General features: G+C 37.2%; 1 protein-coding gene across 1 annotated transcript in view; it reads left to right on the plus strand.

Moving 5' to 3' along the window:
* The window catches only part of MSH3 (mutS homolog 3), a 113,419-nt gene that overhangs the window by 86,429 nt on the left and 13,005 nt on the right, over positions 1-13,985 (plus strand). Inside the window, exon 20 of the mRNA XM_010144454.1 lies at positions 1,718-1,875. Within this exon, the coding sequence (XP_010142756.1) occupies positions 1,718-1,875 (158 nt within the window). The remainder of the gene's footprint in view (positions 1-1,717; positions 1,876-13,985) is intronic.

Here is a 13,985-nt window from a genome sequence, read left to right on the forward strand (position 1 = left end):
CAGCAGGAAAATGCATCTCCTGTCACGTTTTCAGCTGAAATGTTGTTGAATATGTAACTTTATGAAAAGCTTTCTCACAGTGCTCTACAATAAAAAAAATCTTATTCTTCCATTCCCATTCTCCTCCCCAAATATTCATGGATTCTTTTAGTTTTTTTTAACTTCAGCCATAAATTCTCTTAAGATGTTAGCTTATGGTTGCGTGCTATTGTAAGGGCAGAAGGGTTCTCTGGTCTGATGTTACAGCGTATGTTCTTTCTGAAAGCTGGCTTTGCAAACCAGCCACCAGTCTCACAACATGGCTGGAGGGACCCTGGAGGGGTACCAAACACATGCAAGACATTTGTGAATTTTAACAGATGAATTCATTCTGTTTTTAAGAATCTATAAACTCTGTGTTGAGCCAAATGGTGGGCCAGATGAAGTTTTAGTAGCAGTATTGAAACTATACCTTGGAGACTAGAATGTTATGAATTTTGTTCCCGTGTAGTCATATGCATTTTTTTACTTCCATCCTTTATTCTTGATAATGCCATTTTTTGGGCTTTGACTTTATTGTGACTTCCTTATGGATGCAGTTTTCTTCACAGAAGCTATTTTATTATGTAAAATAAAAAACAATTGCACGTAACTTCTGTATGACCTGGATTACGGCATAAGTGGCAGTTCTATATCAATTTTATTCACCTCCCTATTAACAGAATGAAAGTCTGATTGAAAAAAAGAATCTATGAGAATTGTGAGGTTTATTTTGTGCAGACTTTGTTATTGTTGTTGTTGTCACAGGGCCTGATCAGTTCCAAGTTTCCTAAGCAGTGTGGCTAATGTTCATTATGCACCACTTGTCCTTTCTTTCATGCCCCTCCCATGGGACAATGGAATATGAGGACTTTTGGTTAGTTCATCAATTGTTGGATTTAATTTTCCATAGCAGAAAGGAATAATGTTATTTTTAGTCTTGATTCAGGCTAAGCAAAAGGTTTAAAGATTCATTGATGAGTTTTAATTTTGTATTAGCAATTGTCTTGCACCAGAGGAGGACAGGTTTTTTCTGGAGCCATAGACACGTAGCAGTGCTGTAGAGAGTTTTACAGCTGAAATGAGCTCTTGCATCTGATTTCATCTTCTGTTGGATACACTGATCAATCAGAGGTTGGATACAGACTGATCACAGTATCTGTGATGCAGTTAAATATTGCACCAGTCTGTTTGAATGTGTGTATGTTGTACCAAGGCAAGCAGTTATGAATGGGTGTAAGATCTAGGTCAGCTCTTGCCAGACCTTCTCCTAATTGGCAATGAGAACCCTAATTGGAGAGGAATTCAGATCACAACTAAATTAGGACAGCACTGGCCGTGCTGAAAGCTCATGTTTCTCTCTCTGAATAAAATTGCCCAGAAAGTTCTTGGGGTGATTCTTGGCTCCTTGTTGGAGGAAGGGAAGGTTCCCCCTCACTCTGTCCATTTTGCTCAAGAGTAATGAAATTTGATTGTGATGCTTCTCTCACCAGCTTGGAGAGATCAAGGAAGATTTATCTACCTGAAACTTCATAATATCTTATAAAATAAAGGCAAAAGAAACTGTTCACCTAGAAACAGAATGTCTGATCCTGAGATTTGTCCTATATCCCTCTAAGCACATACAGACACACACAGACCAGACTTCGAGAGCACTGTGTGCAAAACAGTATATTTGACCACTGTTTTATTTTTCCAGGGAGATGCTGAAAGGGTCATGATAATAACTGGACCAAACATGGGAGGAAAGAGCTCTTATATAAAGCAAGTTGCATTGATCACGGTCATGGCACAGGTTGGTTCTTACGTTCCCGCAGAGGAAGCGACAATTGGTGTTGTGGATGGTATTTTTACCAGGTAATCCTTCAAGACTTTCTATACGTTTATGAAGACGTTGCTGTGGCAGGGGGTGTATGTATATATCAAATTATAATTTCAGCTTTCTTTTAGAACTTCAGAGTTTATACTTTTTCATTTTAAGTATATGCATTAGTTGTTAGGTTTTGACTCTGATGGTACTTGTTTTGGAATCTTTGAATCTTTAAAGGGTAAGAATGTTAATACGTCTGTCCTGGGTAAGATCCAGAGATCTAACTTTGTCTGCCAGAATGGACATCTAAGCCAAATTTATGCTGCTACACAATAGCCAAATGATGTTTACTCTAAGATGAGTGCTGTCACCTTTAAAAATCATGCTGCAGTTTCTTCTGTGCAGCGCAGTTCTATATATTCACAATATTTAAGACTGAGAATTTGGGGCTGCATATATTTTATGCTAACCATCCTTCCTGTGCAATCAGTCTTGAACTCATCTTACTTAATGTCTTTTAAAGAGTGAATAACAGAGTTCATTTCACTCAGTCTTATTTTTAAGATAGTGCTGAGTAATTTTTAAAGATTATCAGTACAATCAAAACTTTTGAATTTTATAATCTCCTATTACCAAGGATTGTCCAGCTGTTTTTTCCACTTTTTTTTAATGATCAAAAGTTCTGTGTTAACTGATGGTATTTGAGATGGTAATTACTTATGTTTATAAGTTTCACAATAATAATTTATCTTTGAAAGACTTACCTTTCCTGGAATTTCAGTTCTGTGATGGCAGTGAGCATTTCAAAGTTAACTTTTAACAGAGAATCTGAAATAATGCTCATCAGGGATTGCTTCATCATATAAAGACGTGTTCTTATGTGTCACTGTGTCATGACAAAAATGAATGAAATTGCGCTTTGATGTGCTTCAGTGCTAAGCAATTGAAGAAATTAGAAAACAATTTGTACTATGTTTCAAAAATTAATTGAAGCTGAAAATGCAGAACATCTAACTTTTTTCCTACCCTGCATTGAAAGTAACTGACTGGTTGATTGGTTTAGTGTTTCTCAAGGAGACATGGAGATACATAAGATCTGATTTACTTTACAGAAGAAAACATTACAACGTTACTAACTAATTTGAAGATTTTTTTTTTGTCTTCCTCTGTGGTTTTTTTTAGGTGAACTTAGTACTTTACATGTGTTTTTACTGTCTTAATTTGTAACCATACGTGCTAAGTCTCTTAGCCTTAAGCTTAGTATCTACTTTCCTTCCATTTGAGGGGCATTGCAACACCATTACTTCCTCAGAAAAATTAGGAAACATGACACAGTCACTGAGAGTTCCATTTTGTTTTGTGCCCACCAGAAAGTGAATAAATTGTGTTTTGTCCTCTACAGTGTGAAAACCTAGAAATTAATATATCTGAGTTCTACCTGTTCCCCATGATATTTCTCTGATTCCACTTAGCTTTTCTCTGCCTTGTAAGTATTTTTCACATCTGTCGTGATGAGTTAGTGTGGTTGAAATTAAATGTTATGCTTTTAGATTTCAAGCCAAACGTAGAGTAAGTTAGTTACTGGCCGTGATGTTTCAGATCATTTAATTTGGAGCCCAGTCAGATTCTAACACAGGGGACTGAACTTTTTCCCTGTCTAAATTAGCTTTGGAAGCTCAGCTAGATGGCCCAGAGAAGTTGTGGATGCCCCCTCCATAGAAGTGTTCAAGGCCAAGTTGGATAGGGCTTTGAGCAACCTGAGCGAAAGATGTCCTTGTCCTTGGCAGAGGGTTTGGTATTAAATAATCTTTAAGGTCCGTTCCAACCCAAGCCACCCTGTGATTCTTCATTTAATGTGAAACGTGTTGAACACCAGATGAATACACGAAAGAATTACTCAAATTCTTGTTACTGCACTGGCAATTAAGAGTAAACTAAATGGCTCAATATTAATCAAGAAGAAATTGAAAATACATTATTGAGATAAAAATAGTCATACATTAGTTAAAAGGTTTTACGTATTCCATTCCTTCAGAAATCCAGGATGGTCACAATTTTTGAAAGATTATTGGTGGAACAGCTTGTCTGTGCATCTGTTTAAACTTTTGAGGGAATGAATTATATTGTTTGGGCAGGCATTAGCCATTTGTGATGTACTTGCAGGATATTAGATCTTGATCCAGTTGTAGCTTTCCTTCCAGTGCAAATGTTTAGGATAATAGTTGCATATGATTTTGCTTCAGCCTCTGGAGCATGGGGGCTTTCCTTGCTCCACATATCCAAGTAATGGTATCAGTGTTCCCCAAGTTAGGTGAGTTGTCAGTGCTCTTTTCTGTCTTGCAGTATTTGATAGTGAGTAGTCACAAAGTGGCCTTTACTGCCCAGCCTGGGCTTTGTCTAACTACTTTTTCATTTTCACTTTCTCCAAATTATGTACTTCACCCTTTAAAGAGAAAAGGAGTAACGTACCTGATTCCGCAGCTCAGAGGCTTAAGGTGTACAGAGACTGTCCAGGAAGCAGACACCTCTGTTTCGTTTTGTTGGAGGCTTTGGGGATTATTTCTTAGGCCTCAGAAGTTATCTTTGCAATAGTTTTTAATGCCTGCTTGGAGGAGAGAAACAATAAATTCAGCTGCCACTTGATAAGTCCTGTGTTGTTTCTTTAATGCTCTGTCTGGCTGAACATGTATTTCTAAAGCCTCAGCCTCTGCCAAGAACTCTCTTCTGGTATGGAATGAGCATAAAGAGATCAGAAATTTTCTCTTCACTTGCCCCAATTTTGCTTTTCGTGTTTTGTTTTCTTCTTCTGTGATTTGTTTTGGGGATTGTTTTTGTTTGGTTTTGTTATCAATAAGATAAGAGCTATGCAGACCTCCTTTCTGAACTACTGCCCCAGGCCACAAGTGTCTTACTGGAAAATGGGTTTTGTTTATTGACAACTGTTATATATTTTTAATCTTTAAAAAACATTCCCATGTGAAGATGTCAGCTTCCAAGTTACTTTCATCACTGTCATGGTTGTTTTCTGGATGCTATTAACATAGCAGCCTGCTGTGAGGGACACTTTACAGACTGACTCTATGAGAGAGTTCTGTGCATCAGGAGCACCAACAGTTCTGCTGCTTACTAAATTTTTTTTTAATATTGATGCTTTATACTGGAGTCTCTTTTTTATGTGTACACCGCATCTTCAAAGAGTGAATTTATTTAGGTTTAAGAACTCAGCATTTGTCTAGGATTTATATCTTTTGTTCTAAGTGGGGTTTCCATGGAAATTGAAAGGTTGCTACTATGGTTATTACTTTGGATATATTTAGTATTTATGTAGTTTAGCTTCTTTAAATTGACTTTAAATATTGCATTATATTAAACATATTTAAAGATGCAAACGGAATTGTGTTGTTTTACAGGTACAATGAAAATAGGAATGATTCGTATTCATCACTGGGTGTGTAGACACAATACAGTGCTAAGTCTAGGGTAGTGTTCACGGTAGTGTTAATAATTTCATTGTGACAAAGGGGGAAGGGGAGAGATTCTTCCACTATGTAATGCCCCTAAGCCCACATGACATGTGGTTACAAGTCTGTAAATTGAAAACGTGGCAGCAGGAGTAATTTCCTGCAGTACCCTACTTGTGTTACTCCTTAAGGAAGTCTCTGAGTGCTCCTTTGGGCTCTCCCAAATCTCCCCTCTTCTTATGTGTAAAAATACCCTTGTTATTTCCATTGCTATGGTTTGTTCCTAATCCTGGAAAGGGGGTGCTAGGAGTTGTGAAATAAGTAAAAAGTTTGCTTTATTGTTACGTTCATAACATCAGACTAAAACCACATTAATTCATACTCCATATTTCTGTATTTTTATTTAAAGCTATTTTTAGAATAGTTTTCTGTGTTGTATTATTAAAGTGTTTATATAAATTTCTCACTTGAAATTCCATACTTACATTATTTTTTTATGAGTCTATATGTAAACCATTTTGGTACAAAAAAGTTACTGCTTTTCAGACCATATACTAGGCTCATTATTTAAGGCACAGCTCTGTACTGTGGATGAAGTACACAATATTTTGAGGTTGTTTTGCTGGTGATATTTTCTTCTTTTTTTTCCCCCCCTTTTCCAATAAAGAATACAACCTTTGCTTGAAGAATTTAACTTAATCAATGCTATTATAGTTTAGAAAGGTCAGTGGCCAGTCTATACTGACTTTTAATAGGATTTGAGTAATTCTTTGATGTTTAAAAATTCCCATCCAAGTTTCTCCCTGCAGTAAATGTGTTCAACTTTTGCTTTAAATTACCCTTCAGTGTTTGATTATTCTTCTAATATAGTTATTCAGACATTGATATTAATACTAATATAATGTTTCTCTATGTATTTGTGTAGAAGGACAAAGTGTGAACATGTACATATGGAGGAACTAATTAAAGAAATTCTCTTGACCTAATCATGTGGCCAGAAGATTTGATGTTTAGCTGCTTGAAGAAAGCTCACCTTTAGAGAGGTCCCACTTACAATCAATTGTTGATATAATTTCTTACAGCTAGAAAACTTCAGCCTACTTCCTGTAGGTCAGCAGTAGCTCTTCATGAGGGTCAATTTTCAAAACTGGGAGAATGTTATAACAATTTGAAGGTAAAATATTTTCGAATAAACAAGCTAATTAGTCATTCAAATTACTGAATGCCTTTTATTCAAGAATTTAAGAATCATTTTATTGAAATCACGAATAAATAATACTGAAATCTATTGAATACTGAATAAATAATATTGAAATCACAATTAGGAAGAATACTGTAAAGGAGCCATCTCCTACCAACTCTAGGTGATGGGACAAAGATTAAAGGGACAGAGAAGAATTCGCTTCCTGGAGATTTACCTGCCTGACTTTCTCTTCTTGTGTTAAAAAAAAAAAAAAAAAGCTTTTTCATTTATTTCAGTGATCAGACATAAGTATGCACAGTCACACTATGGTGACATACATCTTCCAGTGAGGTTTTATACCATCAGATAAACTGGGCATACTAGTAAAGGCACAGCTTCAGTTGTCTGAATTAATGCAGTGCACTGCAGTTCAACTGTGTTTGAAAACTGCCTCTTGCAGGTTAAGTTCCACATGTTTAAATGTTAAAGGAATAAACAGAAGCACCAGTAAGATGCATGTTGATTATCCTCTCCTGCAGCTCATCTGTCTCAAAAGCATTATCTTGCTGTTCACGGATTCTCAGCATGTCTTTGTTATGATGGCAAATAAATAGAGTTGGAATTGTCTAAGAAGGTATATTAAGAAAACAGAGGGGTGGAGGAGATTGACATGGCAGGTTAACGGGCAGTACTGGTAGGTTGCCTAAGTAAGCATCAGTTTAACACTTGCTTTTTGTAAGACATGCAGTGGCCTGGACTTGAAGGCAATTGTCTTGGTATAGTCTCTGCATCGCATGATCTGTATTAGGAGTACAGAACTTTGTCCTACATTTTATCCTTGTAACAGATGATTTAAATGTAATTTTGACATGGAGGGCACTCCTCATTGCTGAGTCTATAGTTAGGAGATACTGAGTTCAAATTCCACTGTGTATCTGGAATCACTGTGAAAAAAAGATGGTGGTTGCTCATCTTGGATAGGGAGGGATGGTTTTGTTCTTCTTCTGTTACATGTCTATATACAGGATCTTTCAGACAGATATGGCCACAAATGGAATCCTGAATCTGTCTATTCCAGGGTTCTGGTTACATTTTGGTATTTCTTGTCTATCCTCCTTGTATAATGATTTCGAACATGTGTCGTAGTTCATTCAACTAAAACTAGAGCGCAGAAATCTTCAGACATCTGATCCGTATGCGTCTGTTTGATACTACAAAGCTACAGACCCATACGAATTAGGCCCTCTGACTTTAACATGTTGCCATTGTGCAGTGACCTGATGCTTCTAACCAATGCAGTAGAAGCTGTGTCCCGCTGGGGTACTTGCATGTGTCCCTGGCATGCCTGTGGTCTTCTTGCATTCGCAGATGTGGAAACTGAAAGACATCATCAGTTTCACTCTGTGCTTCTTGAAGGTGCCTTTGAAGGCAATCTTCAGACTCCAACACGGAGATGTATCTTGCTACCCTTCATACATGGGAAACTGTTTTCAGCTTTCATGATCTTTGGAGAATAAGGATAAGGAAACGGAGGAGGCAGAGGAAAGGAAAAGATGTTCTCTACATTGGTCAGTAACTGTCAGCCTCATCCAACACCGAAATAATGGAGTTTCATCCCCCTCCCTGCTGGTCTTGGTTCAGTCATTTTATTTCAAGTCCAGCAGCCAAGAGCATTTCCAGTCATGCTCCTTGCCAAAGAGTGGCAATTGAGTTGATCAATGGGTCAGTAAAGGGAAGGAATTTTGATAGTTGTAAGGGACAACAGTACTGCTGAGAGACTTGCCAACTGAAGATCATCTTCTGCCATTGAAATCTGCATTTGAGGTTTTCCCCATGTGAGTATCAGTTACGTCTTCGCAGCTGTTGCATATGGTGACACAGTTCGGGAGAATACACCCTTGCCTGCCTGGTCTTTCTAGACTCTAGCAAAAGGTCTGTGAACAGATCCCAGGTACGTGCATTACTCAGTTCGCCATAGGAGTGTTAGTGAGTAATGTACAACCTGTCCCAGACCAGGACATCACTACAGCCTGCTGTTTTCGTCTCAGCTGAGCCTGATTTCTTGTGGCAGAGTGGCACTCTGTCTTAAAGGCGCCCCAGTAGTGTCCACCAGATAACCCTTCTAAGAAACAGAATAGGTGCAAGGAAAGGAAGCTGCTTCTGTCTTCTCAGTTCTTGGGACCAGGTGTCCATGCAGTCTTTCAACTCTTTGGACAAGTTAGCCAGTTGACTTTTATTATGCGTTCCAGTTTAAAGAAGAAATGGCGTTATTAATACATATGCCTGGCTTAACATGGTGACGCTTATGAGATTAAGTCTCTTTTTATCAGTAGGAAGCTGCTTTAAAGGCCAAGAGTCCCACTAAGCGGGTAACTCAATGCATCATGCTGTTCTGCCAGCTGGTGGCTGTACTTCCCTTGCTGCCTGTCAGTGCTTTCTCTGCTACTGCTCAGGTAGTGTCTTCGACTGATTCTGAAATCTGCAAAGTTGATATGTGGCCCATTCTACTTAAATTAGTGCGTGTTACACATGCCCGTGGGAGAGAGCTTGATGTTACTTTGCAAAAAGCAGTATTTGAATGGCTGCTTGACTGTTGTTACTGGTGCTCCTCATTTTCATCATCCTGTGAGCAGAAAGACCCATGTCAGGCATGTGCCATCAGATCCACAAAGATGGAAGAGGAAAGAGCATTTACATATCCGAAAGTGATATTTCTTGTATGAGTTATCACAGCCATCATGGATCCTTGGACCCATATTTGATTATCGTCACCTAAAAGAGAATTTATGGGCCAGAGAATAGGAGAAAGTTTGTGGCTGTGCCTCTGTAGGCTTGGGCAAGAATGCAGGATGCATGGAGCCCTTGGCTGGTTTCCTGTTACTTCTGCAAAGACCGCAGGTATCCCTGTTTCTGCAGGGTGTGTGTAAGAGGTCTTTTTCTATTGGTGTTCACCACTTTTTTTGACTTTTCGTTTTCCTTGTGCCAGAAAGATCTCATGTATTGTCAGTGGCATGACAATGATAGCTGAAATGCACAAACTTGAGATGCAGAGGGCTCAGGGGAGTATACATAAAATGGTCTTTCTGTCAAGTTTGCTTCCTCTTTACAGCAGAGCGTGGCTATTCCTCTGCCGAGTGTAAAAACTGGGGTCATCTTCTGACTGGAATGTATCTCTTCAGTGTGGAAGTACAAGCCTGAATAGATGTAAGCGCATCCTTACATTTGATAAAAGGCACCTGTGGGAGCACCCGAAGTTGTTTTAAGTTTCCTAATGCTTCCCTTGTTTTGGCATGGTCTAGAAGATATGAGGTGATAATTTGAAAAGAGATGCTGTTAAAGCCTGGAGGATAGTTTAGGGATTAAGGATTTCTTAAAAGTAAACTAAAAAACCCAAGAAAATGCAGACCTTATTAATCCATGTTTCTTGATTTGTTTTATCAAACATGCCATAATGCCCTCCTCAGTATGTTTTAATCAAAATGACGGATTGTCTGAACTCTAAATGGTGGAACTGACTTTCAGAAAGATCGAGTCTTACAGTAGATACATTATGGATGTTACCTCCCTAAATACTTTAACAGCTGTTTAATTCTGAAAACTTGACAAACTTGTATTACTGGTTTTTTTGAGAGCATTGGGATCTGAAACAAACTGGTAGACAAACCTCACTCTTCTCCCTAGACAAATTTTTTAACTGCCTAAAATGTGTACATACATGGCGTCATTATAAATTTTAGTATGATTAGAAACCATGATGAAAGCAAATACTGTGTTAACACCTGCAAACATTTGGGCAATCAATTTTTGATGTTTGTATTTATTTTTTCTTTGCTACACTGGGATTTCACTATCATAAAATTTTTAAAGATATTTAAAATTACATTATTTACTTTAACAGATTAAAATGTTCTAAGGCTTGTTAAGAGTACATTTTGTAAGAAATCTTACCAGAAAGAACAGCAATGGAGGAGTTTGTGAAGCAGGAAGAAGAGAATGTTTCTATTGGAAAACATCTTCCACTCAATTTCCATTCCAAGTGCTTTTCACAATAAGTTGAAATCTGAGGTAAATCACTTAACAATAAAAACAAAACAGTGCTTGTATATATTCATGGCAATGAATGTTCCCTTGATTTAGACTGCTGGTGGGAAAAAAACTTTTTTGTAACTAGGCAAATAATGTTGCACTTAGTTTTACTCCAGTTTTACCAGTTGATCAGAAGGGAGCTGCAGAGCAGGAGGACAGAGGGGCAAAGTTTTTGTATTCAAAATAATAAGTAACAAGCTTCTTTATTTTAGAGTTTCACTGCAAAAATGGCACTATTTGCACAGCAACAGGCAAACTAGGGTTGAGAAAGAGGGCAGTTTATGACCAGGATGCATCTTGTTATATTCTTTACTACTTACACATTGCTCAGTTCATGGATAAGTTGTATTTGCAACAAGGCTGTCCAGGAGCTCACTTGGTTGAAAATGGTTTAGAAGTGCTCTGCATTAGAAGTCTCTTCCTACATAGTGATTTCTCCGAACATGATAAAGAAACAGACATCCTCCATCCGAAGCTACTCTGTATTTAACCTTGATTGCTGAGGAAGCAGCGAGCTGATGGCATTTTGAAATGGTTACTAGGAATGTGGAGGAAAGAGTTGCAGAGTTTGTTGCATAATCTGGCCTGTCACATTGTATTGTTAGTTCTTTATTCTATGCGTAGAGTATGATGGTATTGATTTTCACCCCTTCACAGTCTACATTGATTTTGTTTAGTAATAAATCTTAAACAAAATATGCTATACTTGGAATTACACGTGAGAAGTTACATAATCTTGTCTTTTTTTATATAGACTGAAAAATCTTTCGCTGAAGTTACTGCATCATTACTATTTCAGGGTTTCTGTGCCTTTTTCGGAATTCTTCTGATTTTGCCACAGCCTGCAAAATTAGTCAGATCATTAGGCTGGACTTGCACAGATTTTGTGCATTCACATACTTAGCAATAATAAATTGTTCTTTATGAAAAACTCCTCAGTATTTTGCCAGAATAGCATACAGCCTCTCATTTTTGTACCATATGCCAACTTTATTGTTTTTAACTCAAAAGACCAGTTACTAAACTAAAAAATTCCTTGTTTCCATTTATTGCTTTATTAAGCTTCATTGATTTCTTTGAGGCTTACTGGGTAGGATTATGAAGATTAGTCTTCGTGTCTGTCCTAGAAATATGAGTTAAATCACAAAACCTGGCACAAAGATTCAGCAAGTCAGCTTCTTCATACCTTTATCGTAAAAAATTCGGCTGTGAAATTCTAGTCTTGAGGTGAGAGCAGTGTTTGGCAGGGCAGTCTGCAGGTGTCCTGTGTAATACAGAAATCACCAGCAGATTGAGTGATGAATGGAAACCGTGGAGTTTACCTTAGCAGAGCAGCTTGTCTGTTCGTTACCTGGTTTTGGCTAGAACTTAGTTTTTTGGGGTTTTTTGTTTTGGTTTTTTTTTTAGTTATTTACATCTAAAAATAAATTTTTTAATTTTAAGTCATTCAGATTTTCCTTTGGAAAAAAGCCCCTAGATTCTCTCAGCTTGCCTGTGTGGTTAGACTCAAAGATAAAGGTCAGAAATTTAAAAGCAAAGGAACTTTATTTATTCTCTCTCTATATAGTAATGCTTACTGACTTTGCCATACACATTATTTAGGTATTGTGCAGAAAAATAGGGACCCATTGATACAAAGCAATCCCAAGCGACTGGCAAGTCCACATAAAAATTTTGTATACTGATAGGATAAACAAGTATCATTTGTAGTGCTCTGGAAAGCAACAATGACAGTCAGACAAACAGAGCTTGTTAGTTGTCAAGAACCCAAAAGTAATTTTCTGAAATATTACTTCTTTATGACACAGTAATTTGTTTCATTTTGTTCTTGCATAATTGTATTTGTGTTTATTGCCAGAGTAACAAAAATTACTTAAGCCTTTCATTTATGCTTATAGTCATAAAATTACACCTTTGGGTAAAATATTCCCAGTTTTCAGAGGAAAGAAAGGGTGGTGTATTAAATTCATTGCACCTATTATTTATCACATAGAGATGTTCTTTTTGAAAAAGAAATTAATAAATGAAAGTTGTAGTTAATGGTGTTAAATCAAAGATTATTTTGTTCTGTTTTTCTAGAAAAGTTAGGTCTTGGACATAGCACAGCACATTTGAACTGTAACTATTTCTGACAGTGTTCTTTAGCTCTGTAGAACTAAATTAAGCTATGCTATACTTATATCTGTAGCTAATTTGTTTTCATGTCTTTGTTCATTTTGTGGTAACGTGCATCTGCTGTGTTAGGTTTATATCTTGGATATGAGTAATAATAAAACATGTAACAAAATAGTTTTGGGTTTACCTGCATAGATTTTCATTAACATTTCATAAAACCTATAAATATAAACAACTGTTTTGCTTGCAGGGATTTAAATCAGGTTTGAAAATTCATTTAAGTCAATAAAATATTTATTTACATATACAGTGGGTTTGATAAAACAATTTCTGCTGTGTATTGCAGTATTCCTGCAAAGGATTGAAAGGCTTTCCCTATGATGGTATAGGGCAGGAAGCAGGGGGATGGGAAGAAAACCTGACTGGCTATTACACAGTAAAGTTGAAACTCTTACACTGAATGGTGGTGTTTACCAATTCTTCCTATGCTATGATTTAACCTAGTCACAACTTGAGTTGGATTTTCTGTAGGGTTCAAAGGTTTAAAGGGCAAAGTTCACTTGCACGGAGTGCTTCAGCCATTGTCCCTAGTCTGTTGCTATAGTTTCTGCTTTTTAATCCCCCTTGGCCTCAATCCTTCAGCTACATATGCATATTAACTTAATTACCTTGAGTTCCCTTGCTGGAATCCAAGAGTAGTAAGTGTAAACCTGTGCATATTTTAGGGTTGTATTTTTTTGTCTTTATTTTTTCAGCATCTTCAGTCTAATATTAATGGCTCGCAAATAAACACTCTGATTTGAATATCTACACTTATAATTTATTCTTCAGCAAAATGCTTGTATTCTTCACCTGTTCTTTCTCTTGACTATTAATAACACCTACGCAGTGCTAATGTTTCCTGAGGAGAAACCAGGATAGAAGCATGGGTTTGAATCTTCAGTTGCTTAATGGAGCTTTCATGAACTTCTCTGTCTAGTATTGGCCTTATGGTATGCACTGCCTGTGCTGGCAGATCTCTTGGTCAGAAGACAAGCTGCAATAGAAACCTTAGTTTGGTGCATCTGTGTGGGAACAGCTCATAGCTTCCTCACTGAGGGCCAGAAAAAGAAATTCTAATAAATAAATTCAAATTTATTTCAAATAAATGTTCATGCTGATGGTGTGATGAATGTTCACGTTCAAATAAATGCAAATGCTGATGGACCTGTGTAAGCCAATCCATTTGACACATTAGGAATAAAATCCTTTGCATGTTTGAACACAGAATTTAAGCTGTTGATTGGTATAGTGTCAGACATCCTGCTCTTCC

Source organism: Buceros rhinoceros, unplaced genomic scaffold, assembly GCF_000710305.1.
Source record: "Buceros rhinoceros silvestris isolate BGI_N320 unplaced genomic scaffold, ASM71030v1 scaffold5291, whole genome shotgun sequence".
Taxonomy (NCBI): Eukaryota; Metazoa; Chordata; class Aves; order Bucerotiformes; family Bucerotidae; genus Buceros; species Buceros rhinoceros.